We start from the raw sequence: 25,350 nt of genomic DNA on the forward strand, positions 1-25,350 counted from the left end.
AATAAAATTTTAATTGATGAAAATATTTGGTCTTACAAGAGGAAGGCACATTGGTTCAACTCTGACTTTATCTCCTTCTTTTAACTTTTTTTTTAATTTAAGTATGTTGATTTAATAATAATGATTAACCTCTGATTCTAACAAAAAAAAATTAAAATAAATAATTCAATAATAATAAAAAAAAAAATGAAAAAATGTCAGATAACATTTTATATACTTTTCATTAAAAAAAAATGTATATATGTAATTTAATAGACGTACAAGGAAGTTATGTGGTGCCCACATAAGATTTTTATACTTTTGGATGCCCGAGGCACGAGAACATTTAACATATTACATAGAATTTGGTTAAAGTTTATATAACAAAATCAGTGTCATTTCTCACATAATATCGAATCCTAATTAAAGTAAACAAATTCTACAAAACTGACCGTAATTAGGGGGGGACTAAAATCACGGTAATTAATTAAATAAAAACTTTATAAATAAATGTGAATTTGTGCGTAAGTTAGATCATGAATTATACGCTACTTACCAAAACTACTTATAATTCACCATATGAATAACATTACTGCTAATTATTAAATCGCTAAATATAATGTCTACAAAAGTAAAATAGGTATATAGCAGTTAATGGTAACTAATTTTTATAAAGGAATAACATATTGTTATCAACTCTTAGTTATTAAAAAATTTAAGTGTGCAGTAAATCAGCAATGATTTTTAATAATTATTACTTTTAATTTAATGTTTTTAACAGTTATTACAAGAATATAACGGGGAATTAGCCTAAAAAAGCCACACATAAATAACCTTGTAGGCGGGAGATAGAAAATGCCTAAAATTACTTTATTACTATTTACAGACGTTTCAACAAACATATTCTCGACTTTTGTTATTTTATTTTCCTAGAAAATAGTAACCAACAAAAATTAGACCAACAGATTTAACTTGGGTTTACAAGACAGCATTATCAAACGTTTTATTTAAACAATCATTTCATAATAAATTGTAACCCTTCAAAAATCGTATTTTACATCAAGAATAAGCCACGTTTAAAACCAAAATGTCGTTCCAAAATCACTTTGCAATAAACTTTATGGTATTCATCGATATGAGAGTTCTGTGTAAATGATTGTTAATTCACGTAAACGACTTGAAAATTCCTAGAGTGCCCAGATATTATGAAATACAAGAGCGAAAGTAAATTATTGGTGGAACATGATGGCACGTGGTTACTGCTACATTGATTGATAAGAATTTAATTGTAGGACATCCCAATTAGGCTTGCAAGAATCATAGATTTAAGTCAATAGATGAAATGGTAGAAATATCAAACAAATATTGTTAATTAAAAATGATTACTGCCATTAAATTACCACCAATCAATAAAACACTTTTTTAATTTATATTATTTATTATTTTATGATTTGAAAAGAGAATAAACATTATATAACCAATACATAAAATTATCAGTAATAAATGATCTAAAAAAATTAGCTACACTTTTCAGTTATGTAGAGATACATACAAACATACATGTACAAATGAAATTAAAAAAAGAAATATTTGCTACAATATATAAGTTTAATATAATTGGGTGTATTAATTTAAACTGATATATTTAACTAACATTTTTATAGTAACAAAATATAATAGCCTGCCGGACTGGTCTAGTGGTATCTCATCGTTGTAAATCACTTATTTAACAACTGATTTTCGAAGTCGAAAATTCTAAGGTTCAAATTCTTGTAAAAGTTAGTTACTTTTATTATACCACTAGCTGCAGAGGCGTGCCGCAGACATGCCCTCCGCAGCTAGGCCCTTCTGGCGGGCGGCGTCTCAGAATGGGATTATTAGGTGTCCAAAACTGATTACCTCTTGTGTAAAAATATTTTTTTTATTGAAATAAAGTTAAATTAGAAATTTAACTCTAGAAATTGATACTAACGAATTGGGATTTCCGCTAGTGATCGGTAAATTCCGTAGCCAACCTTTCGTTACATGTTTTTATTTTATGAAGAAAAACAATAACATATATAAAAAATGTATTATTAATATATATTTCGCATACATATCGATATATGCGAGATATATCGATATATTATAATAAACAAGTATACACCTGACCAACACGAGACATGTACTAACAAATCGGGATTTTCCGCTAGTGATAGGTACTTAGTTAAGGGGGACGGGCACACACACACACACACACAAACCCACATACAAATATATTCTAGTAGGGTAGGATTATACTAGATAGATTTTACTATTATAATACTAGATTGTATTATGCTAGATACTGGATACTGGTGTACTTTGTTGGTTGTAGTTCAATTAACCACATATTTCAGGAATGGTCTGCCTGAGTCTGTACAAGACTACTCCTCATTTATATGTCATACATACCATTCTCATCTCATTGGTCCATAGGGGTAGGGGTTGATTATTGTTTATTAGTTGAACAGGTTGAAATGTATATATTAACAATAATAATAATAAATTATAATAATCAATTACCAATAAATAAATTAATAAATAAAATTGTAATTACATTTTTTTACAGTTATCGCACGCTTAAATCTAATAGTTATTTAATTAGTTGCGAGTAACAAAAATTACTCAATAAATTAAATGATAATTTAGTTTCTAATGAGAAATTTAATGAATTTAAAAACAAATAATAAACAATTTAAAAAGATTTAAAAGAACGAATAAAGAAAACACTCGCAAAGTGAGGCAAATATTTAATGTTGAGACAAACTGGCGGTAGCAGTATCAATGTGTGACGGTATGCATGCATAAATTAACATATAATATTATTTTTCTATAAAAACAATCGACCATTGTCTAAAAATTAACTTAAGAATGAATAAAATAACTTAAATATACATCCATTTAATTAATCTATTAATTTCATTATAAATTAACTAACGCAAGGCTGAAACAGCAAATATAAAATTAAATAAACATTTTAAATGTATAGTATAATCTAAGTTAAATTACACTGTAAGAAGAATGCCACCAAAGTAACTAGATATTTAAGTCAAATTTAAGAATTCAGCATAAACTATTAAACTTTACGAAATAAGAATATTATTTTACCCTAATTGAATCCATTAGATCAATATTTATCATAAACCTCAGAGAGTAGGTTCCTATTTTGACTTTTCTTATTAAATCAAACATAAGTAAAAAAATAGATTACTATCATAATCCAAAGCAAGGAACATTAGAAGATCAAATAGTGAGTTTAGTTAAAAATTTCTAACTAAACTGTATTTATAGAGTTTTTTTTATTATTTAACTACCTACCCTAGTAAATAGTCATATTCTCATAAATTTGATTTTAATACGTACGGACTTTGTGCCATAACTGAAAATATTCTTGTTTAAAAAAAATTCTGTAAGTTTTTCGTTCTCTATCACACCATCACTTTGTTTCACAGATTAAATATTTCCTCTTTTTCAACATAAATATTTAAGATACAAATTTATCTCTCTTGAGTAGAAAAGTACAGAAGAAAATCCAATCCGCCGACAAATATAAATGTATATAAACATTTGCTAACATCAGGAAATCAAGTTCAATGACCGAAAACCCAATACTTTTACGTGATGAACACAACAAAGAATTAATTAGTTTATTTTTCAGACGAATTTAAAATAATTCCAGGTAGAGACTTATTTTATAAAAAATAGTCAGTTTTTACAAGTATCTAAGCACGATATCAATTTAGCAGACCATTTAATTTAAAATTAAGCTTTATCTTTCATTAAATTAAAACTATTTTTACCTTGATGTGTTGAACATAGAGTATTTCTAAACAAAATATTTTCACTTTAATGTTGAATTAACTACATAAATTTAGATTGAATTATCATAATTAAATTGATTTTCAGATGTTAACGAGGATATATTATTAATATAAGAACTTTTCTTGAATCAAATTTGTACTTCAATCTAGTCTTCAAGTATATTAAATCTTTAACTTATTTCGCTTTCATGGAACCGAGAAATAATACAATATTATCTCTTAAATTCAGTTTATCATAAATGTTTGGTTTTTTTTTTACCACAATCACCACTCCCAAACTTAAGCTTCCTTTCCTGCGACATTATCTCAGACTACATTATCCAATAGCCATATTAGACAACTGATAAGAACAACATTAAAAATAAACTAATTGTAATGTATACAAACAATAACAAAACTGTAATTTTTATATTTATTTAAAAAAGAAAACCTAAAGAAAATCCGATCACTTAAAAAAAAAAAGTTACATTTATTAAAATCATGTAAGGAAATTATAATTTTACTCCTTAAAATTATAGCAATAACCAATGAATAAGCTATTATATTTCATAATTTTCATTCAGCCGATTTAAAAAGAACAACCCTAAATAAAAAAAGGGAGACAAAGAGATTCTCCCAAACTGACTCGAAATTAAGACTCCCAAATTGTTGCGCACGTTGTTGTAAATGCTAAAAATTTAACTTAATAACGAAGAGAGTAGAGACAAGTAAGTGAGTAAGCCAGACACAAATTTATAATAATCAAACTAAACATTTTTTAGGAAATTCAGACGAATGTAAATACCACTGTATCATTGTTACATGTCAAACTTATTCATTAAAGAATAAAAATTCGCTAGGACATTAGAGATTGCTATTTCATTTTTGTTTAACTTACTATCGCTGTTTTACATTATCATTTATTTACAAGTCAAATGTCAGAAAATTTCCGTTTCCAATTAATGGAAAAAACTCTAGGAAAAATGTTTCATCTAAAACTTGAAATTAAATTTCTACTCTTTTACCTAGAATGGTGGTTAATGTATTTTTCAAAATGTTTGCAACAATATATTTCAATTGAATTAAACTGGTATTTTTTTTACGTTATATTAATAAAATTAAATCTAGCAAAGTTAATGCCAAAATCACCAATAAATAAATAATATTCATACATAACGTTATATATTTAGTATTTAACAAACCTGATGTGCGTCTTAACCCATCTCCATTAACTAATATAGATTTATGTCTACTTTCAGTTGATATTTTACGTTGTCGTTCGATGTCTGCTTGAATCGCATCAGATGCTATGCTTACTTTATGCTTCTCATCAGGTACAAAACTCAAATTTACTTCTCCACCGGTTCCACTGTTAATGATATTTGATTCAGATTCCTTCGGCGTTTCAGTTGAATTATTTTTTTTTTCTGTTTCTTCTGAGGCCATATCTGAAAAATAAATAAAGAAGTTTATTAATAAAATATGGTAATTTTAATAAAAAATTTAAAAAAATAATAAACAGAAAATCTACGACTAAATGAATGAACACAAGCATCATCATCATCATCACAATCTACTCGAAAATATATAATATTTCCCTGGAAGTTCGGTGTAACCGAATGACAAATGCTCAGAGTCGCACTGTTCCATGGATGATAGGTCTACATACCGATAAGGTTTTTTTACAAGATTTAACTAGTTTAAAATATTCAGTAAAATTTAATAAATGTATAATATTTTGCCAGTTAATGAAATTGTAAAATGAATTTAAACGTTATGACAAAAACCTAACAGATAGTAAAACCAAAGAAACACTGTTGTTAACCTGTAGAAAAAAAAATTGAAAGTGTGCTATATTTTTTGCCTAAAACTAAATCTATAGGATTATTTGTGTACGTATAAATTTATGCAGGCTAAAATTTTAAAAAATTCTTATTTGTATTAAAGCTAACTCATTTTAAAATATTTAGAATATGTCATCGCATTCTAATCTACTCAAAGTAATATAAGATTAAAATTTTTTTTTTCAAATAATTTTGATCAACATATTTCTCATAGTTTACAGTGTTATAAGGGTGATCCATAAACAATATTAACATTTTTATTAACGTACAAGATAGATAATTCATCTAGTGATAATTTTTTATCAGTTTTCATAAGATGATAATAAATTAGCAGCTTTACCAAACATGTTAGGGAATAGCGTAATAAGAAAATTTGAATTTATCTTATCACCTCATCTTAATTTAGTTACTTAAGGAAGTTGGAAAATTGGTGTGCTTTTCAGTCTATCACAAAATATCACTCATGCTAACACAATCAATAGAAGCCCCAAAATTTAAAAGAAAAAATTAATCAGTATTTTTTATTAGTCTGTGGATCTTTAACGACAGCATAGGATAACTTATTTAGTTGTACGTTAGTTAACATTACAGTGTCATGAACTTTTGAAGTACAATTTATTTTTTTTTAAATTTGAAAAATCGTTTTTTGTATTTATTGACTGAAGTTGTGGTTCATTTTTTTTGAACGGAATTGACTCCTTTGTAGAAGTCTGTAAAATGAGTTTGATATTATATTATATTATGAGTACAATACTATGATACATCGTATAATTAATTTAACAAAAAAACATCTTTTACAGATATATCATTAACGAATTAAGCAGAAATAGATTAGGTAGCTATTATACACATAGATTCTAAAAGAAAGACTTGCATAATTGTTTTAACCTAGTTAACTACATTTTAATAATGACACAAATTAAGCTATTTCTTCCTTTCAAAACTGCAGTAATAGAATATGGAAAGGAAGATGAAATAAAATATTATAACTTTTTAAATAACAAGCTATACCATTATCAAATTCAAATTTTAGCAAATTAGAAGTAGTAAATTATGAAATTTTTCTACATCCTTAACTGTGTATATGTTCACACGCGTGCGCGCGCGCGCGCACACACACACACACATATATATATATATATACACAATATATATAAAGTTATAGCACGATAAATACTGACATAAGATATTTGCCATGAGCACCTGGTTATCAACGAATTCTTAACAATTAAGCACGCTTAGGAATTTCTTCCAGCTGCAGCCTTTGTTTTAAATAACATAATTTTAGTTAGTTCTATTCAGACCATGAACGTATAAAGTCTCATTTAATATTACAGGGTATATGTAATAAAATTATATTGTATAATTAATATGTTGAATGTATGTCAAAATAAATTAGATAATATTTTGTGTTTATTAAAAATAATATTACTTTTGAAAAAACTTTCGTTAAATACAGAAATTTAACTTACATATATATATATATATATATAATTATTGTAACCATATTACTTGAAATCGTTATTATTGAGAAAAAACTCTACCAGGTTATACAGCTTGAGGAGAATGAATGAAATATGTTCTTTTGTTTTGAGATATAACAAAATCGTCTTTACAGAGTGATAAAATTGAATTAATTATATTAGAAATCTGGAGGGCCGGACCCGAAAATAAGTTCCTCTCCGCAAAGATTAATTTATTAAGATCAGGTTAGCTTTGCAACTAGTGACAACAAGCATTCATTCAGTTGTCATCAACGCACTGAAATCTTAAAAAATTATCTGAGTGAATGATTTATAAATTCTTAAAGTAATAACATTTGTTTTAGCTTTTATCCAACCGGACCATTTTGGGAACTGCTGCTTTTACAGTAAATAGTTTCATTTATGATTTTAAAATGATTTCTTGATTGCCAGTTCATCATTGAAATTGATAAACAATAACAAAATAGCATGAAGGTTTTCTTATGTTCTGGGCATTTCATTATTCTTACATCATCTATTGACGTTTTTCTGCCGCTGTATTACAAATTTGAAATACACGGCTGGAACTGGTATGATAATGAGTGTCATTATGAAAAAAGATTTTCATTATGATATGATGTTAATCAATGATGTTAAATCAATCAAAAGTCTACTCTTTTCAACCACTGACCATTCAGAAGTGATTATTGTGTAATGTATCAGCTATTTTTTTTTGCTTTTATTTTAATCTGATTTAGTAGTAAGTAAGTAAAGATTAATTTGAAAGTACACCAATAGGTAACTACTAACTTTTGTTAATTATGTTGGATTCTGAGGAACAAATGTATGTCTTTAACACCAATCGATATTAAAGAAAAGGCAGAACTTATTACTAATAACCTATTCCCACAGAAACGCATTGTTTAAAGTATTTTTTGAAAATTAAAAAAAAAAATCCTGTAAACTTTGTATTCTATCATTAATTTAAATTAATAATCACAATATTTTCTCAGCCGTAGAAAAAAATACAGTATGCAACTCCCTACAATGGCCATTAATGCATTTTTGTGAAGTTTATGACACTCGCCTAGGCTTGTGTCATAACTTACATTGCACTCATGCAATAATGACTATAATTGTAGGCTCATTGGATAATATACTATTATGGGACAGATGTTAACGAACTTCGTAATATTAATCCTAATAATCTGAAAGGAAATAAATTATTTTGTTGAAGTGAAATATTGACTTGAGCCTCTTTAAGGGAAGATTTTGGGATCTAAAATATCATATTTTCTGTTATGGGCCCCACACTCTATGTATTTTTTAAGAATAGTTGATTTTTTTCCAAATATTCGCTGAGTTTAGAACCTACGACCATCCGAACATAAGACTAGCACTTTTCCATTTGGACATTGCGAGTTTACAATAAAGCAGGACAATTTTTAGCTCATATAATCGTGTCACCCATAAAATGATTTTCAGCAACAGATTAATAGCATTCTGTTGCATGACAGCTAACCAACATCACCTTTACAAATTTCATGAATAAAAATTCAATAGTAGAATACTTTTCTTCCTTTTCCTATTTAAACTTCGGAACCACCAGAGGCGGTCCTCTCTGAAGGTATTAATTCAGGGAATTATATGTACAAGTATGAATGTTAACGAACTGTAGTCTTTCTTGTACAGTCTCAGGTTTACCATTTCTGAGATGTGTGGTTAATTGAAACCCAACCACCAAAGAACATGGTATACACGATTTAGTGTTCAAATCCGTATTAAAGTAACTACCTTTACTAGAGTAGTAGAATACTAACAAAATTAAACTTTCACTTATCATTTTGTAATAAGCTAATTCAAAAGCAGACTTGCCGTACGGAGATAAGTAACCTATAAAATACCTTTAAAAACTAGCTACAATACTTAAATCACATATTTAATATATTCTGTTTACTAAATGTATGATTGAAACACTGTTTATGACTTTAATTACTTTTATTTTGTTTTTAAGATTTTTTTTAAGCAACAGTCAATGATCTCACATTATTTCTTGACAATTTCAAGTTGACCACCTTTTTAAGTAAAGAAATATTGATTCCGGCATTAGTGGCGCGAGTGGTAACGTCTCAGCCTTTCATCTGGTGGTTCCGGGTTCGAATCCCAGTCAGGCATGGCATTTTTACACACTAAAAATCATTCATATCATTCTCTGAATCAATACCTAATGGTGGTCCTGAAGGTTAAAAAAAATGAAAAAAAAGACAGCAATATAAATAACATTCTACTAGTGATTAAATTGAATCTCGAAGCCTTTTTTTTGTTCTCCGATACCTCTGATACATCTACAATTAAAGTAGGTTTCATCGGGAAGCATATAGGAAGCAGACTATCCAAGAATTCAAAAATTTCTTCTTCATCTGCTCCTCTCATACTATGTGGCTGAAAGACACAGGTGTGTAGCAAACAATTCCGCCATTTGGCTGTTGCTACAAGCTCACCCATACAATGATCTTAAAGGTGAAGATGACAGTGGAGGTCTTTTGAATCTCCTCGTGTCTTTCCACAAGGAATAATCACTGCTAAGAGAGGGAGACTTTTAACATAGCCTCAAAACATTTCATTTTTTAATAGCCCCCTCAGTCTACGGGTAGTTCTGCTAAGAGTCGTTCTGTCATCGGGGTTCTGTAGTATACCCACCTTCCCCAAATTCTCCTTTCAGTCGCAGTAAGTTCCATCATCCCAAGGATAATTGCTGCTTTCTCTCCCCTCATGTATCTTCTCAGGCGTTGAGCTCCATGCTGTCTCTTGCATGGTTGAGGTCAAATTTTTGGTTGCATCATCAATATTATGTGCATATTTCAATGATATTCCTGCAGGTAGCCTTTCTTCAATCCAGCTCCATGGAATTCCTTGTCAGTCCTACTATTGTGAACGACTGGAAAATTGTTCTTCTTTATGACTGTTCTGCTAACAGTCAATATCACAGGTGACTGATTGGAGGTAGAATCAAGATTATTCCTCAAGTCAATGTAGAAATAGCCAACCCCCAAAGTAACGAAGAAGTCTAATAGATTAGGAGTTTTAGTCATGTCTGTACACCAATAAGTTGCTTCTAAACCAGAGACAGCATTAAGACGCAGCCTCATAATAAACTTCTTTAAGGCTCTTCCACTATTAGTTATTAGTCTAGAAACCCAGAGTACATGTTTAGGATTCCAGTCATCCCCCACAATAAAGCAGCTAGTGAGTTGAAGTTCTCAGAATACATGTCATCTGTGACAACCGGGGCAGTAGATCGCTGAAAGTCATAGGGAACCAAGATAATCTGATATTTCAACCGATGTTGCTTGAATGTTTTTGGTCTTACATGGTAGAAACTGAATATGCTTTACCCCAATTTTGATCAAAGTGCAGTTTTACCGTCTGCATGGTTAGTTGCATACACTGAATAGCCTAGAATAATCAAGTACTTATGGTCAGTAAAATGAGTTTTGGAAATAAGGACAGCATCTAGTAATTCGGTTAGGATCAATACCTCCAGTTCTTTGTGTCGGTTCATAATGTTATTTATGTTCTATGTCACGATTCTCAAATTCTTCGCCATCAGCAGAACTTAGCAATAAAGTTTGTTAGAGATCTTTGAGGTTCCCGATTTGTTGCATTAGAAACTCAATGTTCAACTTCTGAAATTCGTCCTCAGTAGAAGAATTATCAACGTTGTTATATACCACTCCCTCAGCAAATGATCAAGGATAATCAGTTGAATGGTTACCATGATAAGCATTAATATTCCCAGATGATTCCTGTTTCAGTGAGAGAAAGTTGTTATTATTCAGGACAAAGAATCTGTTCTATGCATCTTGAAGGTTCTACAAGGAGTGATATTTAGTGCATAATGCGCCTTCCTTTCTAGAATCTTCTTATACACTATAATTTTTTTTTTTCTCTAGTCTGCGACATAATCTAAATAATAAGATGTGCAGTTAGCCTGAGTATATCTATCTTTCTTCTGAGAATCTGCAGTTCTGTGTCCGCCCACGCATTTCACGCAGCAGTACGGTCTCATGCTATTACTATGTTCATATTGCTGACGTTGCCTACATTACACAATCCCAAGAGACCTCCTTTTCTTTCTTTTTCCTGTGTAGCCTCTGGGAATTACCGTTCAGGTATTACTTCATAGGATGAATGAGTATGAGTGTAAATGAAGTGTAATCTTTTGAAATGGTTTCAAGTAAATTTACATTATACACGTCATCAATATTATTAGCAGAGAAAGAGTTAATTTCGTGCTTGAATTTTATTTTTACATGTTATTTGCCGTATTTGGATGCAATAAAAGTGAATTAACTAAGTTTACATACGATATGACATAAATATGCATAGTAATGATAGATTATGCAACATGCAAATGGGAATATAAGAAATTACTTGTTAAGGAAACAATTCAAGACAAGACTGTTTAAAATAAATACATAATTAATATGAAATACATAGAAATTCAATATTCACTTACTAAATGTAAAAAAAAATCTATAAAATACAACACTCTAATGAATTAATAAAATTAAAGTAGGTTTGTATTTTTTTAAATATTAGAATAAAGAGGGTCATTTTTTGAACTATAAAAATTAAAACTGGATAATCACCATGTACCTTTAAATATTTTGAAAAACATTAATCATTCATTTGTCAGTAAGTATGTAAATGTTGTGTCACATGTTAGCTAATTAATTTTTTTTAAAATGATTGAAACCAAAATACCTTAGGAAAGAGGTTAAATTACTTCTAACATAAAGAGTACCCAAATAAAAAAATACTTCTACAAAAATCTTAAAATATTAATGAAACTGGTAGTAACTGCTTTAAGTCATAAAAGTTCGACATTTATTTATATTTTTTTATCTTCAGTTTCCTTTGTTACACGTTTAAGATAAATAACTGTAAATCGTACAAAATTCTATGAACCATTTAATTTTTTAAATTCTATAAAATCTATTTAATAATCCTATATATTTATTTTATTACTTTCCTGGTGTTTTTGTTTCTCTTATATAAATTGCTTCAATTTAATGAAATATTTCTAAAACGTTTTCTGGTTCTAGAACTTGTACCTAGATGCATTGCTGAGTAATGCCAGTGATAGAATCTGTCCTTTCATAAAACAAAAATTGATATATTAATTTTTTGGTTCACAAATTATTTCTTATAACAGTTCAAGAATTACTTAACCATAGTTGGTTTCTCTAAGAGAAAGGGTGTCCATCGTGCAATCAGAGAAACAGAATGAAAGTAACAGTTTCCGGCATGAATATCAACTACATTTCTAAGGGCTTGACGTACTAATAAGCAACAAAATGAGTTTATTTGGCTAAAATTATATCAACCAGAAAACATTTTAATTCTCTAGTGTGTCTAGTTTTCTTGAATAGATACATCATTTATGGGAGTGACCTAATTCTGATATCAAATCTCTTAAAAAGGTGTTACAGTTATGGCATCTAAATTTTTAATAGCCTATAATTTATATTTGAAAATTTTTTTATGATAAAAAATTGGCTGACGTCTATTTACTTTTTACTCCTAATTACTTCATTCATCCTATGTATGATAATTGCATATTTATCTTTCACCTGTTTATCCTCTTGTGTATTTATTATTCATCTAATTACTTCAGTATCTAAATAAAAGTATTATTATTATTTACCGGAAGCTAAACAATATTTTCTTGGGAGAAAAATTACAAAATTTAACATTTTAAACAAACTGATATTTTCAACCAAAATCTTTATTGCAGCTGCTCAGTAACAGCAGTTAAACTACTTATTTAAATATGTAAAATATACACGAATCATTGAATTTAACCATTATAAAAATCATTATATATTTATGTATTATAATCATTATATATTTATGTAGAATATGTTTTAAATTCTCCCATGACGATAATTTGCAAAGTGAATTCCATTGTTTTCATATAAAAATTCTTTGTTGCATAGAAAAAAGAGATTCTTAAAGAACAAACATACATCTGTTACAAACAAAAAAAAAGAACAGCTACAATTCCAAAGACATAACATTTTTTTAAACTTAGGTTAAGACCTTGGCTCTTTTTATACAAATATTGTATGTTAATTAGAGATTCACACTTCATTGTTAATAAAATTATTGAAAACGTTGTATAATTATTTAATTTAATAACAGTTTTTCTCAGTTATAAGTACTTCTCATAACTGTTGAAGTGGAAATAACAACAGTGACTTTTCTGAAAGTAACTAATCCTTCATAGATTGAATGTATTTATTTTTTGGAATATATGACGATATATGAACCATATACGATTCCATTATACAATATAGTACGATTATAACTTTCATAGTGTTTATAAATGATTCTGTAAATGATGAATGGTTCCAACATTTTATGAAAGTAATTTTTGAATTTTTTTCACAAAATGGTTTTTGAGCTTTTTTACTCTTTTGCTAATTTGAAACGGTTACAAGAAATATTCTGGAACAATTCATAGTTACGTTGTGGAAGGGGTTCTAAAACGCCGAAACCATACAGATTAAAAATGTCGCTTGTATGTAAATAAATATAACAGATATGGAGTGAATTTTTAACAATCTAATCCATTAAAGAATTTACAAAATTAAATAGACTTAGTTAAATTTTAGAGCAAACAAATACGTTAGCATTCAATAAAAATATTAATCGATTGAGCACAACTGACAAATAAATAAAAGTAAAGTAATATATCATTTTTAAATAAATTACATAACAGGATTACTTGTGATATATTTTATATAACACAAAAATGTAACTTTTTTTCTTTTATTTTTTTTTACAGAGTGTATTCCAAGATAATATACCTCGATATCCATGTCTCTAATTTAAATTACCGTTTAACATATTTGTTTCCGATGGTCCAAAATGAGCAACGTAATCTAAAGAAGTTTTTAAGAAATTGAAATGAAATTATTTTTATTTTTGACAAAAGTATTAAAACTTAAAACAATTTGATTATTTTTATTTATCTTCTTTAATTATAATACATATATTACAATAAAAATATTAATCGATTATTATTTAGTAGTGGAGAGGGTTATAAAACATGCCAAACAGACAAAACAAGTAATTTGTATATAAATAAATAGGTAACAGATATGGAATTTCAATTTAATATATTTAATAAATAAAAATAAAACACGTACTAATACGCAACAAAAAAAAAATCGGCCAATATGCGGCTTAAAAATGTCATCAAGAAAACACTTTAAATCTCTAGTATTTATGATTGATACGTCATTTCTAGGAGTAACGTTATATAAATGTTATATAAACATATATAACATATATAAATGTTATATAAAAATTCTTTGTTGTATAGAAAAAAGAGATCCCTAAAGAAGAAACATACATCTGTTACAAACAAAAAAAAGAACAGCAGCAACTGTAAAACCATAACATTTTTTTTTTACTTAAATAGTTGTGGCACCTAAATTTTTAGTCACGACATGGTTTTAATAAAAAAAAAATGCTTTTCTTTTTATTCCTATTAATATTCTTTTAATATTTTTTTTCTTTAGTTTGGGTTTTATATAAATGTATATATATATATATATATATATATATATATATATATATATATATACACATAAATAAAAAACAACCTTTTTCATTACTTATCAAGATAGATTAATAAGTTTTATCGTTGTTGTAAAGATAAATAGATATCAATTGGAAACAATTTGTGAATTTTCAGCTTTACCTCAAAAATATTGATTTTAAACAGGAATTTGATTTTTATGAATAAACATATTATACTCTTTGAATAAATTATATTATTTTGTGAGATTTCTCTAAAATTATTAATTTATCACAATTCTTTCTTTAAAGAGAAGTCAGAATTAATATATTTCTGTACCTTAATCAGAACATCTTTTCTTTAATCACAATATTTATCCCTTTATATTATTCTGATCATTTTCAAAGTTTTTGTAAATAAAAGATAAAAAGTTTTCAGTCATTTCTTCTGTGTTAAGAAAAGTCACAGACGACAATTATTGGCTTTTTTTCTTTTTTTAATCATGAAGTTTTATATCACTTCATCTTTTCAATAAAATTTAATACGGTAAAAAAAAGAAATATCAACTGCTTCATAGAAATTAACGACAAATAAAATAAATTAATTTAAAAAAATTATCTTGGGATAGAGTAAAACATAGTCTATAAAATTAAAGGAGTAAAAACTAACGAATTTCAAGGATGTGCCAAATTGGTTATATGTCGTCATTAAATAAATTCTAATTCTACAGTTCCTTTTACAAATTGGATTAAAAGACTAAGAAGGAAATAGGATAAAAACAGATCGGAAAAAGAGCATGACTAGATGAAAGAGAAAAACAAACAAAAGAGAGACAAAATAATGATAATAAGAAAGAAGAAAGATTATCAAATGGAGGAGCAGAAGATAGGAGTGAGAAGAAAAGAAAAGGAGAGAAAAGGATATGACAGTAAAGGAGGAACGAAAGAGGAACTCAATTTGGCGAATGATGATCAAGTTACACATTATTAGACTTTCGAAACACTAATAGAACTGACAAGATAAGTGTTCTACGCAGACCTAATACCAGAATATAATATTATTTATTTTATACGTCACATAAATCAAAATTTTAGTCCACTAGTCTGAATTCTTAGGCGTATTTAGACCTTTTTATTTAACATAAGGTAATCAAATACTGAAATGAAAATAAGTTCTTTTTAACGGGTAAATCGTGAAATAAGAAAAAGTTGTAACAATAAAAATGAATAATATATTTTTACCGTAAAAAAATATATGTTAAGATTCAAATTTCTACTGAACGTTTTGTGACAAGAATAAACATACATAGTAAAACAATATCAGTAATCTAAGTAATTCAACGAGATATTAAAACTACAAATCCTTATAAAGAATGCTTTGCTACATTACGGGTATTATTTGAAGAAAACTAGTCATTATAAAATTGATTGAAACAGAATCTATGTTAAAAACATAACTTATTTTCTAACGCTATTAGTCGGTATAAAAACGTTACCGTACATAAATATATTATAAGTAGAGGCTAGTTTTGTCGATAAATTCCGTGTAATTTAGAACAAAATATTTAACCGATAGTTAAACAAAGAATATAAATTATCAACAAAAAAAAAATTATAATTTAATAACGCCATTATCAATTATGAAAAAATCACACATCAAATTTTAATCAAATAAAATTGTTAGTTTTTAAAATGTATTTTAAGGAAGGACAACATTTTTACGAGTACCAGTTAAGAGTTAGTGTTTATCCATCCAAAAGTTATTTAGTCATAAAAAGAACGAAACTCTGTATATACAAACTTGTATTTTAATATAGGTTAAGGTCAACGATTTTACTACAAATAATTAAAAAACACCGGTCTAAGTTATTAAAGCTATATAATTTATATAGTTTTAAATAATACTACGACAGGCGGTATAATTAAATAATTAGAAATAAAATATGCGTCATATTTTTATAAAATATTAAATCCATGATAAAATTTACTTAAATTCGAAATCAAATGAAGAATTCCAAAAGTAGATTAGGTTTATACTATTATATTATACTTAATTTCACACTGTTATCTACATGTTATTTCACGAAATATAGTGTCCTTATTTTTATTAACACTAATAAAATTAAGTTTTTTCAAAATAAAATATAAAAATTACGTAATATCTGAAATACAAGTGGATTTTTTTTTTTTTTTTTTTTTTTTTTTTTGTTCATACATGTAATACTAAATCCATTTATCTGATTCGTTTTTATATTAATTTTTTAGGTTAGCCACTCTATTTAGCTTTGGCTCTATATAAACTATGCTTTCATAGGATTTCAAAAACCACGTGAGAAAATATAATTATTTTAATATATGTACAGGAATAAATGAAAATTCGATATAAAATAAGGGAAATCGTAATCACAAATTTCAAAATCTTTGATGAATATTGTTTAACATTTGAAATAACCATCTAGTTTTAGAATTTAATTAAAAGTTTTGAAAACTATTTTTGAGAGTTTCCTTAGTTTCTGATTTATTTAAATAAATCTTTAAAATAATTAGCGTATTATTATTTTTAAAAACTTTATTTACGAAATTAAATCTTTTATTACTTTCCCATCTAGCGCAGAAAGCTTTCGCATCAAAGCTATAGCTTAGAAAAGAGAGAATTGTAATCGGTTCAATTTTTTTTTTTAACCTCCGGGACCACCATTAGGTATTACTTCAGAGGATGAGATGAATGATTTGTAGCGGATGTGAAAATTCCATACCTGACCGTGATGTCGGTTCAATTTGGGAATGTGTTGTTTTCACCGGATCTTAACGTTTTGACACCTAAGGAACCCAAAAACCGGATGGAAATTTTCCGGATTTTTGTATGAACGAGTGTGTGTGTGTTTGGTATTGCATTCTTTACATCTCCAGACTAATGGACCGATTTTGACCTAAACTTTGTCAGATTATTTCTATATATAGATGCCATTAAATTTTCAACGTGTAAGGTCAAGGGGGAGAGGTTGTAGGGGGTGAGGTCAGTATCTCGAGATTTCACCTAATTAAGGTCTTATTTTTAAAATTAAAATGTGCCAATTAAGGCACATTTGTTAACAATTAAAAAATAATAATACTTCCAAAAAAACAATTTGCAAAATCGCACCCCCACCCCATAAAGTAATCAAAATAAACTAGTGGCTAACTGGGTAAACTGCCTCAATAATACCCCTTCTCACCACAAGGAGCGCTAGTTTTCTCATTTTAAAAGTTAATAGTGTACACTCAATTTAATTAAATATTTTATGAGGTGCAATTTTTATTTATCAAAGAAATTATTAAAATGGATACATTTTTGCCCATACTGGAATAAAATAGTTCAACTCAAATCAGTTTATTTTCATTAAAAAATTCAGGTAAAATTACTAAAATATAAAATAAAATAAAAAAATGTTTGCGTATACCCTAATGACAGAATTACAGACACACAAATAAACATATATTTTTTTATTAAAAACATTACATTCTTTATTTAGTTTTCTACCTGTTTATCCTTGTCCCAGATGTGAGAATGAATAGTTTATTAACAAATTTTAATAAGCTGTTGATATTTCTTATCTCTACCTAAATTTAAGTAGTGAATGTTAATGACAATAAAAATAGTCGATGTCATCCAGTTATCTATCCTCATTTTTAAATTAGCCTAACCAAATTATGAAGTTAAGAAAGCGAATAATAACAACTTTTACATTAATTACTGTATTTATTCTTGATTTCTTACGACTACAGCGTGCATATATACGTATTTAAATGTATACCTTATACTGGCCTATGAGGGGACAGAGCCCCCCTAGACTTTCACAGTATTCATTATCCTCATGCTTGTGAGGATATTAATAATAAATGACAATTAAAGCCTGTTCAATTTATAAAAAAAAACTATCAGTGTACTGTAATTTCTATACAGAAACTTTACTGTCAACAGAGAACTCGAAACTTTGAGTGAAACGTGCGGGTTTCAGATAGTCGACCTCTCTCTTAAAAATATTAGTTACAGCCGGTTAGGTTATCCGTACGAAGACGGGTAAAAAAGTATTTTGCACAGTTGTTAGCGTTACCCGACAAACATCACGATGACCGTACTTAATATGTCATATTTCATAATTTATTTTTGTTTTATTTTATGTTTTTTATTCACGTACCAAAGGCAACTGCAGTCAGTCGTATCGCACATACAGTAACAGTGGCAGTGGCTGTGTTGGTTGAGCGCCCGCGCGTACATCTTCAGACCTTTTAAGCTCTTTTATCGATAACCAAAAGATATATCGACAAAGACAAATTAAATTTTCTACTAAATCTTTGTAAAAAATTTAATTTTAAACATTGCAAGTGGTTTCCGAAATCGATATTACTAACGGTTTGGCCGTAGTTTGGATATCGGTAAGGAACATAATTAATTTGTTACCGCAAGCCATTAAAATGGCCGTCATCTTGAAATGGTGAAGCATTTTGTAACGGCAACTTTTCTATGTTCTTTACAGGTATAACAACTATGTTAATACAAAATTTCAGTTTAATCGGTTAGGTAGTTTTTATGTGAAAGAGTAACAAATTCAAAGATGCTACTATATATTTTTATATATATATATATATATTTTTTTTTCTTTAATTTAAAGTTAAATTCTCTTTGCTTAATCGGATTTGATTATAAAGAACTGTTTGTAACCAATCATAGGGTTGGGTAGAATAAAACGTCTTTTACCTTTGTATGATTTCTGGAAAGTTTTTATGGGCTACCACATTAACAGCAACTACTTCTTAGTAAATTATAAGTAATATTAATATCATAAGCCGAAATTTTCTATCCTACAACCTCTAATAACAGTAATTTTATCGTAGTGTGCGTCCGTTGGCTGCCGTGAACGTAGAAATTTACCGTCCCTTTTCATCTTCCTTCTGATTTGATGTCTCTCTCCTTGGTTTTTTTTTTCAATCAACATGCTGATTTATTTCTTATTTCACTTTATATTGCCAGTCAACATGTAAATAGTTTAAATATTACTTCTGCTAATTTTCAAAACGTATTCGTATTTACAGTTAGTAAGTTATATAAACAAAATAAAACTAATAGCATCCTACAAATAAATGTAATTTATTTATTTCGGAAACTTAACCGCTGTATTTTCCAGTAATTTATTTTTTATCTACTAAATTTAAAAAAAAACTGTATTAACATCGTAATCTATGCAAAACGGGCGTGGATTGACTTTATATATGTTAAGGTAACGAAATTAACAAATTGCAGAAGTTTCAAACCGACGGCGGTGTCATTAATATTTTGAAAATTGATCAGGAAAACATTTTATGATTATTTATACAATATTTTATACATCTGATGAATCCATGAAGAAATCCAGTGAGACAATACTTTGAAAATGTAGTATGTACTTCAAATGTTAAAAATTTTATTCAAACATGATTTGATTTCTTTTTAAAATTTATTTTAACTTTTCTTATTTGATTCAATTTGAATTTGGCTTATTTAAATGTAATAAAACACTAGATTTTTGTCAGTGCCTTAATTATATAATATAATAACTAATTCATACACATATGCAAAATACATTTGTTATAGCATATTTTCTTTAATTAAGCCCCTTTATTTTTTTATTTACTGTTTTTTTATTTTTTAATAACTTTATATACAAGTTTTACAAACGCGGGCACGGGCGCGCGCACACATACACACACACAATATATATATATAAAGCAGAGTTATGTAATGCGGTATAATTTTAATTACATCAGGAAAATGAAAACAATTTGTCAAGAAATGAGAATTAATCCCGGTTTTCTTTGTTTAATATTGGGCTCAAAAATTGTCTGTACCTCCTTTCGGTTTCTTTAGTATAAACCGGAAATATATTAAAATTAACAAATAAAAGTGCCATTACTACATTTCGATTATTAATTATGTTCATATCCGTTAGTTAGGAGCTCGTTAAAGAGAGGAAATAATCAAAATAATTATTATTTTTCTAGCACGTATAAAATTCCCGTTTGTAGGTGTGCTTGGCAATAAGAGAAATTCATATTATTTAAATTTTTCAGAAGACCTATTTTAATTATTCTTTCTGATTCGATAGCGAATATCCATTCATCCCATCCTAAGTATTAAAGAAGAAAATATCACAAATTGTAAAATTATTGAATACATGACTTTCTTTCTCTTAAGACAGTAGATTCGGTAATGAAGATAGAGGAATATTTCGTAACAAACCTAGGCAACAAATTAATAAATATGAAATTTTAAAGACCAAAACATTAACAGAGAAATTCATTGTTACTCTTATTATTTTAGAATTTTTCAACTATATTCTTATCCAGTTGGTTGCATGATAGGTAATACAGAAACTAAATTAAAATCTATTCAACGCGAGCGGGCTGGAACGAAATTACACTTATAAGATATCAAATTAAGCACGTCTTTTACTTTTCAGCTTTTATTTTAATAACTAGATATACGTTGTCATTTATGAATCCAGTTTAGTTTACCCAAAGTTTAATTTAACTTAAATTTTAGATTCACCTTTCGATTTAGTATTTATGTAGTATGTACTGATTGATTAGAAATTTCCCAACGAATGCAGAGTTTCAAAGATTATTTAATATTTAAAAAAAAGAGTAAGTTTCGTAGAAGATATCATCTTTCAGACAGGGTATGAAAAATATTAAAAAATATTCAATAAAAGAATTAAAGTTAGCAGGTTGATTGTTGGGGGAAGAGCAATTTGGGTTTAGAAGTGGTAAATCATGTTCTGCTGCTTTCTTAAATCATAATAAATAGCAAAAGCAAGAAAAGAAATCCTGAAACTAACACTGTTTTTGTAAATATATTCAAAGCTTTCAATAATATTACAAAGGCGGTAACTTTTTTAAAACTGTGAAAAGTGAAGACGCATGTTATCTGATAAATGCAATGAACATTTTATTTATCAATATATAATACAAAAAAAAAAGTAATAATAAAAAAAATTTCATGTTTATAAGCGATTATTTAATGCAGAATTGTCGAGTATCTTTCCTTTAAAAAGTATTTTTAAATTAGTAAACGAAGTATTTTTACTTATCTGAACGAAATCCACAAGATTAGAAATAACTTATTGACATAGGGGATTACGTTTAACGTAATGTCAAAGTACAAACCTTTGCACCCCACTCTTAAGGCCATTCATCACGCATACGAAAAAATTGGCAAAAACATCAAATTTTTAATTTGAAGCTATGACTTTCACATAATCTTACGTATGACCATCAAAGCTTGTTGTCAAATCCATTCTGAGATACCGGCCTAAAATTATTTTCTACTTTTTAGTGTATTTAATAAAAGAGTGGTTTTCAAAAAGTTTTTTTAAATATTTTTTATTTTCTATTTTTTAGTCTTCATAACTTTATACTTTACAGCTGCGTTAGCGCACAGGTTTGAGCGATCTTTCGAAGTTTTCATGCCTCCAGTTCCCAATACAACAGACAAGAGTATAGCAGCTTTAAAAGTCCGTATATCTTAAAATATTATTGTATATACTCATATATATATATACTTGACTGGAGCAAGATGGAAAAATTGTATTTTTTGCATTTGATTCTTTCCATAATCTAGATGAGCACGAAGCAATTTGTTTTTGGATTCAGTACATCCTGCTCGCACACAGCATTATTACAAGCATGGATAATTCTTTCACTAAAAAAATATCGATGTAAACGAGGTTGCATAAGTTTAAGGGGCATTTTTTTTCACTTAGCAACTTAGGGGCATCTTAGCGACTTGAAAATGTTGCTAAAATGTGTTGTCATCAGGAGCAAACCTGTACGTAGAATTTCAGAGCTGATGATAAGCGGAAGTACTTCAAATTCAACTGAAAGGTTCCGTACCATGAATCTCATATACCTATTTTCCATCACACATACAAGTCCAAAAACGAGTTAATATAAGAGTGGTAATTAAATTGAAAGCGTTTTTTTAAACAATATTAATAAAATAGTAGCTCGAAAATAAAATTAAAAAAGAAAAAACTTGAATATAATTAAAAGAATAATGAATATAATGAATAAAAAATACTACTGTTTCTAAGCTACACGTACATAAAAAATACGATGTGCACACCACAGGACTTCCTTGTACGCCTATTAAATTACATATACGCAATTTTTAAGATGAAAAGTACGTAAAATTTTATTTTATTAATAACTTCTGTTATTTTGTTATTATTATTATTATTATTGAATTATTATTTATTGTAAAGATGTTTTTACCATAAGAGGTTAATAATTGTTAATAAATTAATATATTAAAATTAAAAAAAAAGGAGATGAAGTCGGATGTGAACCGATATGCCTTCCTCTTATAAGATCCAAATATTTCATTAATTAAAATTTTATTTGGCTATAACTCTGGAACCAATGAAAATAAGTACCACTTATGATATTTCGTTGAAAAGCTCTCAATTAGGGCTTTTACTGCAGTTAAGAAAAACTCCAAAATCAATTTTTTTTAATTTTGGGCTTTTTTGGGCACTTTTGATCCAGTCGATTGAAATCAAAAGGGGAGGTGCACAACTAGATGTTACAACAGTCCTAAATCCAAAATTTCAACATCCTACGGCTAATCGTTTCTAAGTTATGCGAGATACATACCGATGTCACCGATGTACCGATGTCACGCCGAAACTAGTCAAAATGGATATTTCCGTTAAAATATGAAACCGAAATTTTTCGCGATCACAATACTTCCTTTACTTCGTACAAGGAAGTAAAAATTATGAATATTGCCTATCAATAATAATGCAAGAAAGAACCGTAACAATCTTAGGAACTTTACTCAAAAATGGTTTGAGAATTAAATTAAAAATTTTAATGTAACTCCTCTAAATTTACATAATAAAATAGCTTAGTACAAAAAAAATTACCATTATACTCCCATATATATATTTGTCATGAATTAGAAAAAAATGAAAAAGAGTATTATTAGATTGCATGGTTCTATAAACCATGCATTTTCATTTTATACTATACTCTTAATAAATTTCTGTACAAAAAATGAAAAAAAAACTCAAGGGAATCACCAGGACTTTTCCACTGGAACGTTTTTGGTGGGAAATACACGAAAGATTCTGATGATATACAGAACTAACTGCTTAATAAATATTTTTCACTTCCTTGTACGAAGCAAGGAAATATTGTGATAGCAAAAAATTTCGTTTTTCAGATTTCAACGGAAATATTCATTTTGACCACCCCTGAATCCATTTTGACTAGTTTCGGCGTGATGTCTGTATGTACGTATGTATCTCGCTTAACTTCATAACGATTAGCCGTAGGATGTTGAAATTTTGGATTTAGGACTGTTCTAAGATCTAATTGTGCACTCCTCTTTTGATTGCAATCGACTTAACCAAAAATCTTCAGAAAATCCCAAAATCCAAAAAAAGTGGACTTTTTATTAACTGCAGTAATAAGCCCTCTTTGAGAATTTTCAACGATATATCATAAGTGGTATTTATTTTCATAGTTTCCAGAGTTACAACGAAATAAAATTATAATTAATGAATTACCTGGATCTTACAAGGGAAAGTCACATCGGTACGAATCGGACTTCATCTATTTTTTTTTAATTTAAATACATTGATTTATTATTATTAATAATTATTAACTCTGACTAAAAAAAAAATACGATAAATAATAATTTAATAATAACAATAAAAAAAGAAAAATATCAGAAATTATTAATGAAATAGAATTTTATGTACTTTTCATTTAAAAAAAAAAATGCGTATATGTAATTTAATAGGCATACAAGGAAGTCATGTGATGTTCACATCAGATTTTTTCTTTTAGTCCTCTCCATCTAGGTTATTTTTGCATTTTTTTATATATAGCAGCTATTTTAGTCAAAAATAATTATTAAAAGAAAAAAGTTTGTTTTTATAAATTGATTGAGGAAACGTGTATTACAATGAAAAAAAAAGTATTTTTACGTTTCGGACGATTTAATAATTGTAAATAAAAATGTCGTTAAATATTTCGTGCTGGTGCAGGTCTCGGCGCTTTTACTTGCGGGCAGCTGTCGACAATAAGAAATATATATTTATTTGTTATAGCTGATCACCACAGCAGTTTCTCCTTTCTAGACCACATAGTGTAGTAATTATTTTAAAATAACATTTTTTTGTGGTAATAACAGCACACCACTATGGTAGTAATATTTACTTGTTATTACTCTTCATGTATTATTATTTTTCAGCTTATTAAAGCGAATATACATTTTTTTTTAATTTTTATAAATAATCATTCATTAATAAATATACTGTTACTTAAGAAATGGAACGTAACTGGAGTTCCATTTCTCAAAAATCTCCATTTGATTAAATACAATAAGAAAACAATGATTTATCAGGTATATATTTGTTTGTATTTCTGTGTATAAACTTTTGTAATGAAATGAAATTGTGTACCGTATAAATAAAAAAGATAATAATAAAATAAAATCATTCTTCTTTTTATTGTAATGTTTCGATGTAAGTTATTCAAATTCAAGCTCTTAGGCAAAGATATAGTGCAATTAGTATAAACCTGGTTAATGAATAATGTTATCTAAAAAGAGTGAGAATGTAATGTGAA

At 27.8% G+C, this 25,350-nt stretch overlaps 1 protein-coding gene across 1 annotated transcript in view; it reads right to left on the reverse strand.

Moving 5' to 3' along the window:
- Nucleotides 1–25,350, reverse strand: part of LOC142319291 (sodium/hydrogen exchanger 9B2-like) — a 113,926-nt gene that overhangs the window by 47,859 nt on the left and 40,717 nt on the right. Inside the window, exon 2 of the mRNA XM_075356399.1 lies at nucleotides 5,003–5,248. Within this exon, the coding sequence (XP_075212514.1) occupies nucleotides 5,003–5,246 (244 nt within the window). The 5' untranslated portion in view covers nucleotides 5,247–5,248. The remainder of the gene's footprint in view (nucleotides 1–5,002; nucleotides 5,249–25,350) is intronic.

This window comes from Lycorma delicatula, chromosome 2 (genome assembly GCF_047948215.1).
Source record: "Lycorma delicatula isolate Av1 chromosome 2, ASM4794821v1, whole genome shotgun sequence".
Lineage (NCBI taxonomy): Eukaryota > Metazoa > Arthropoda > Insecta > Hemiptera > Fulgoridae > Lycorma > Lycorma delicatula.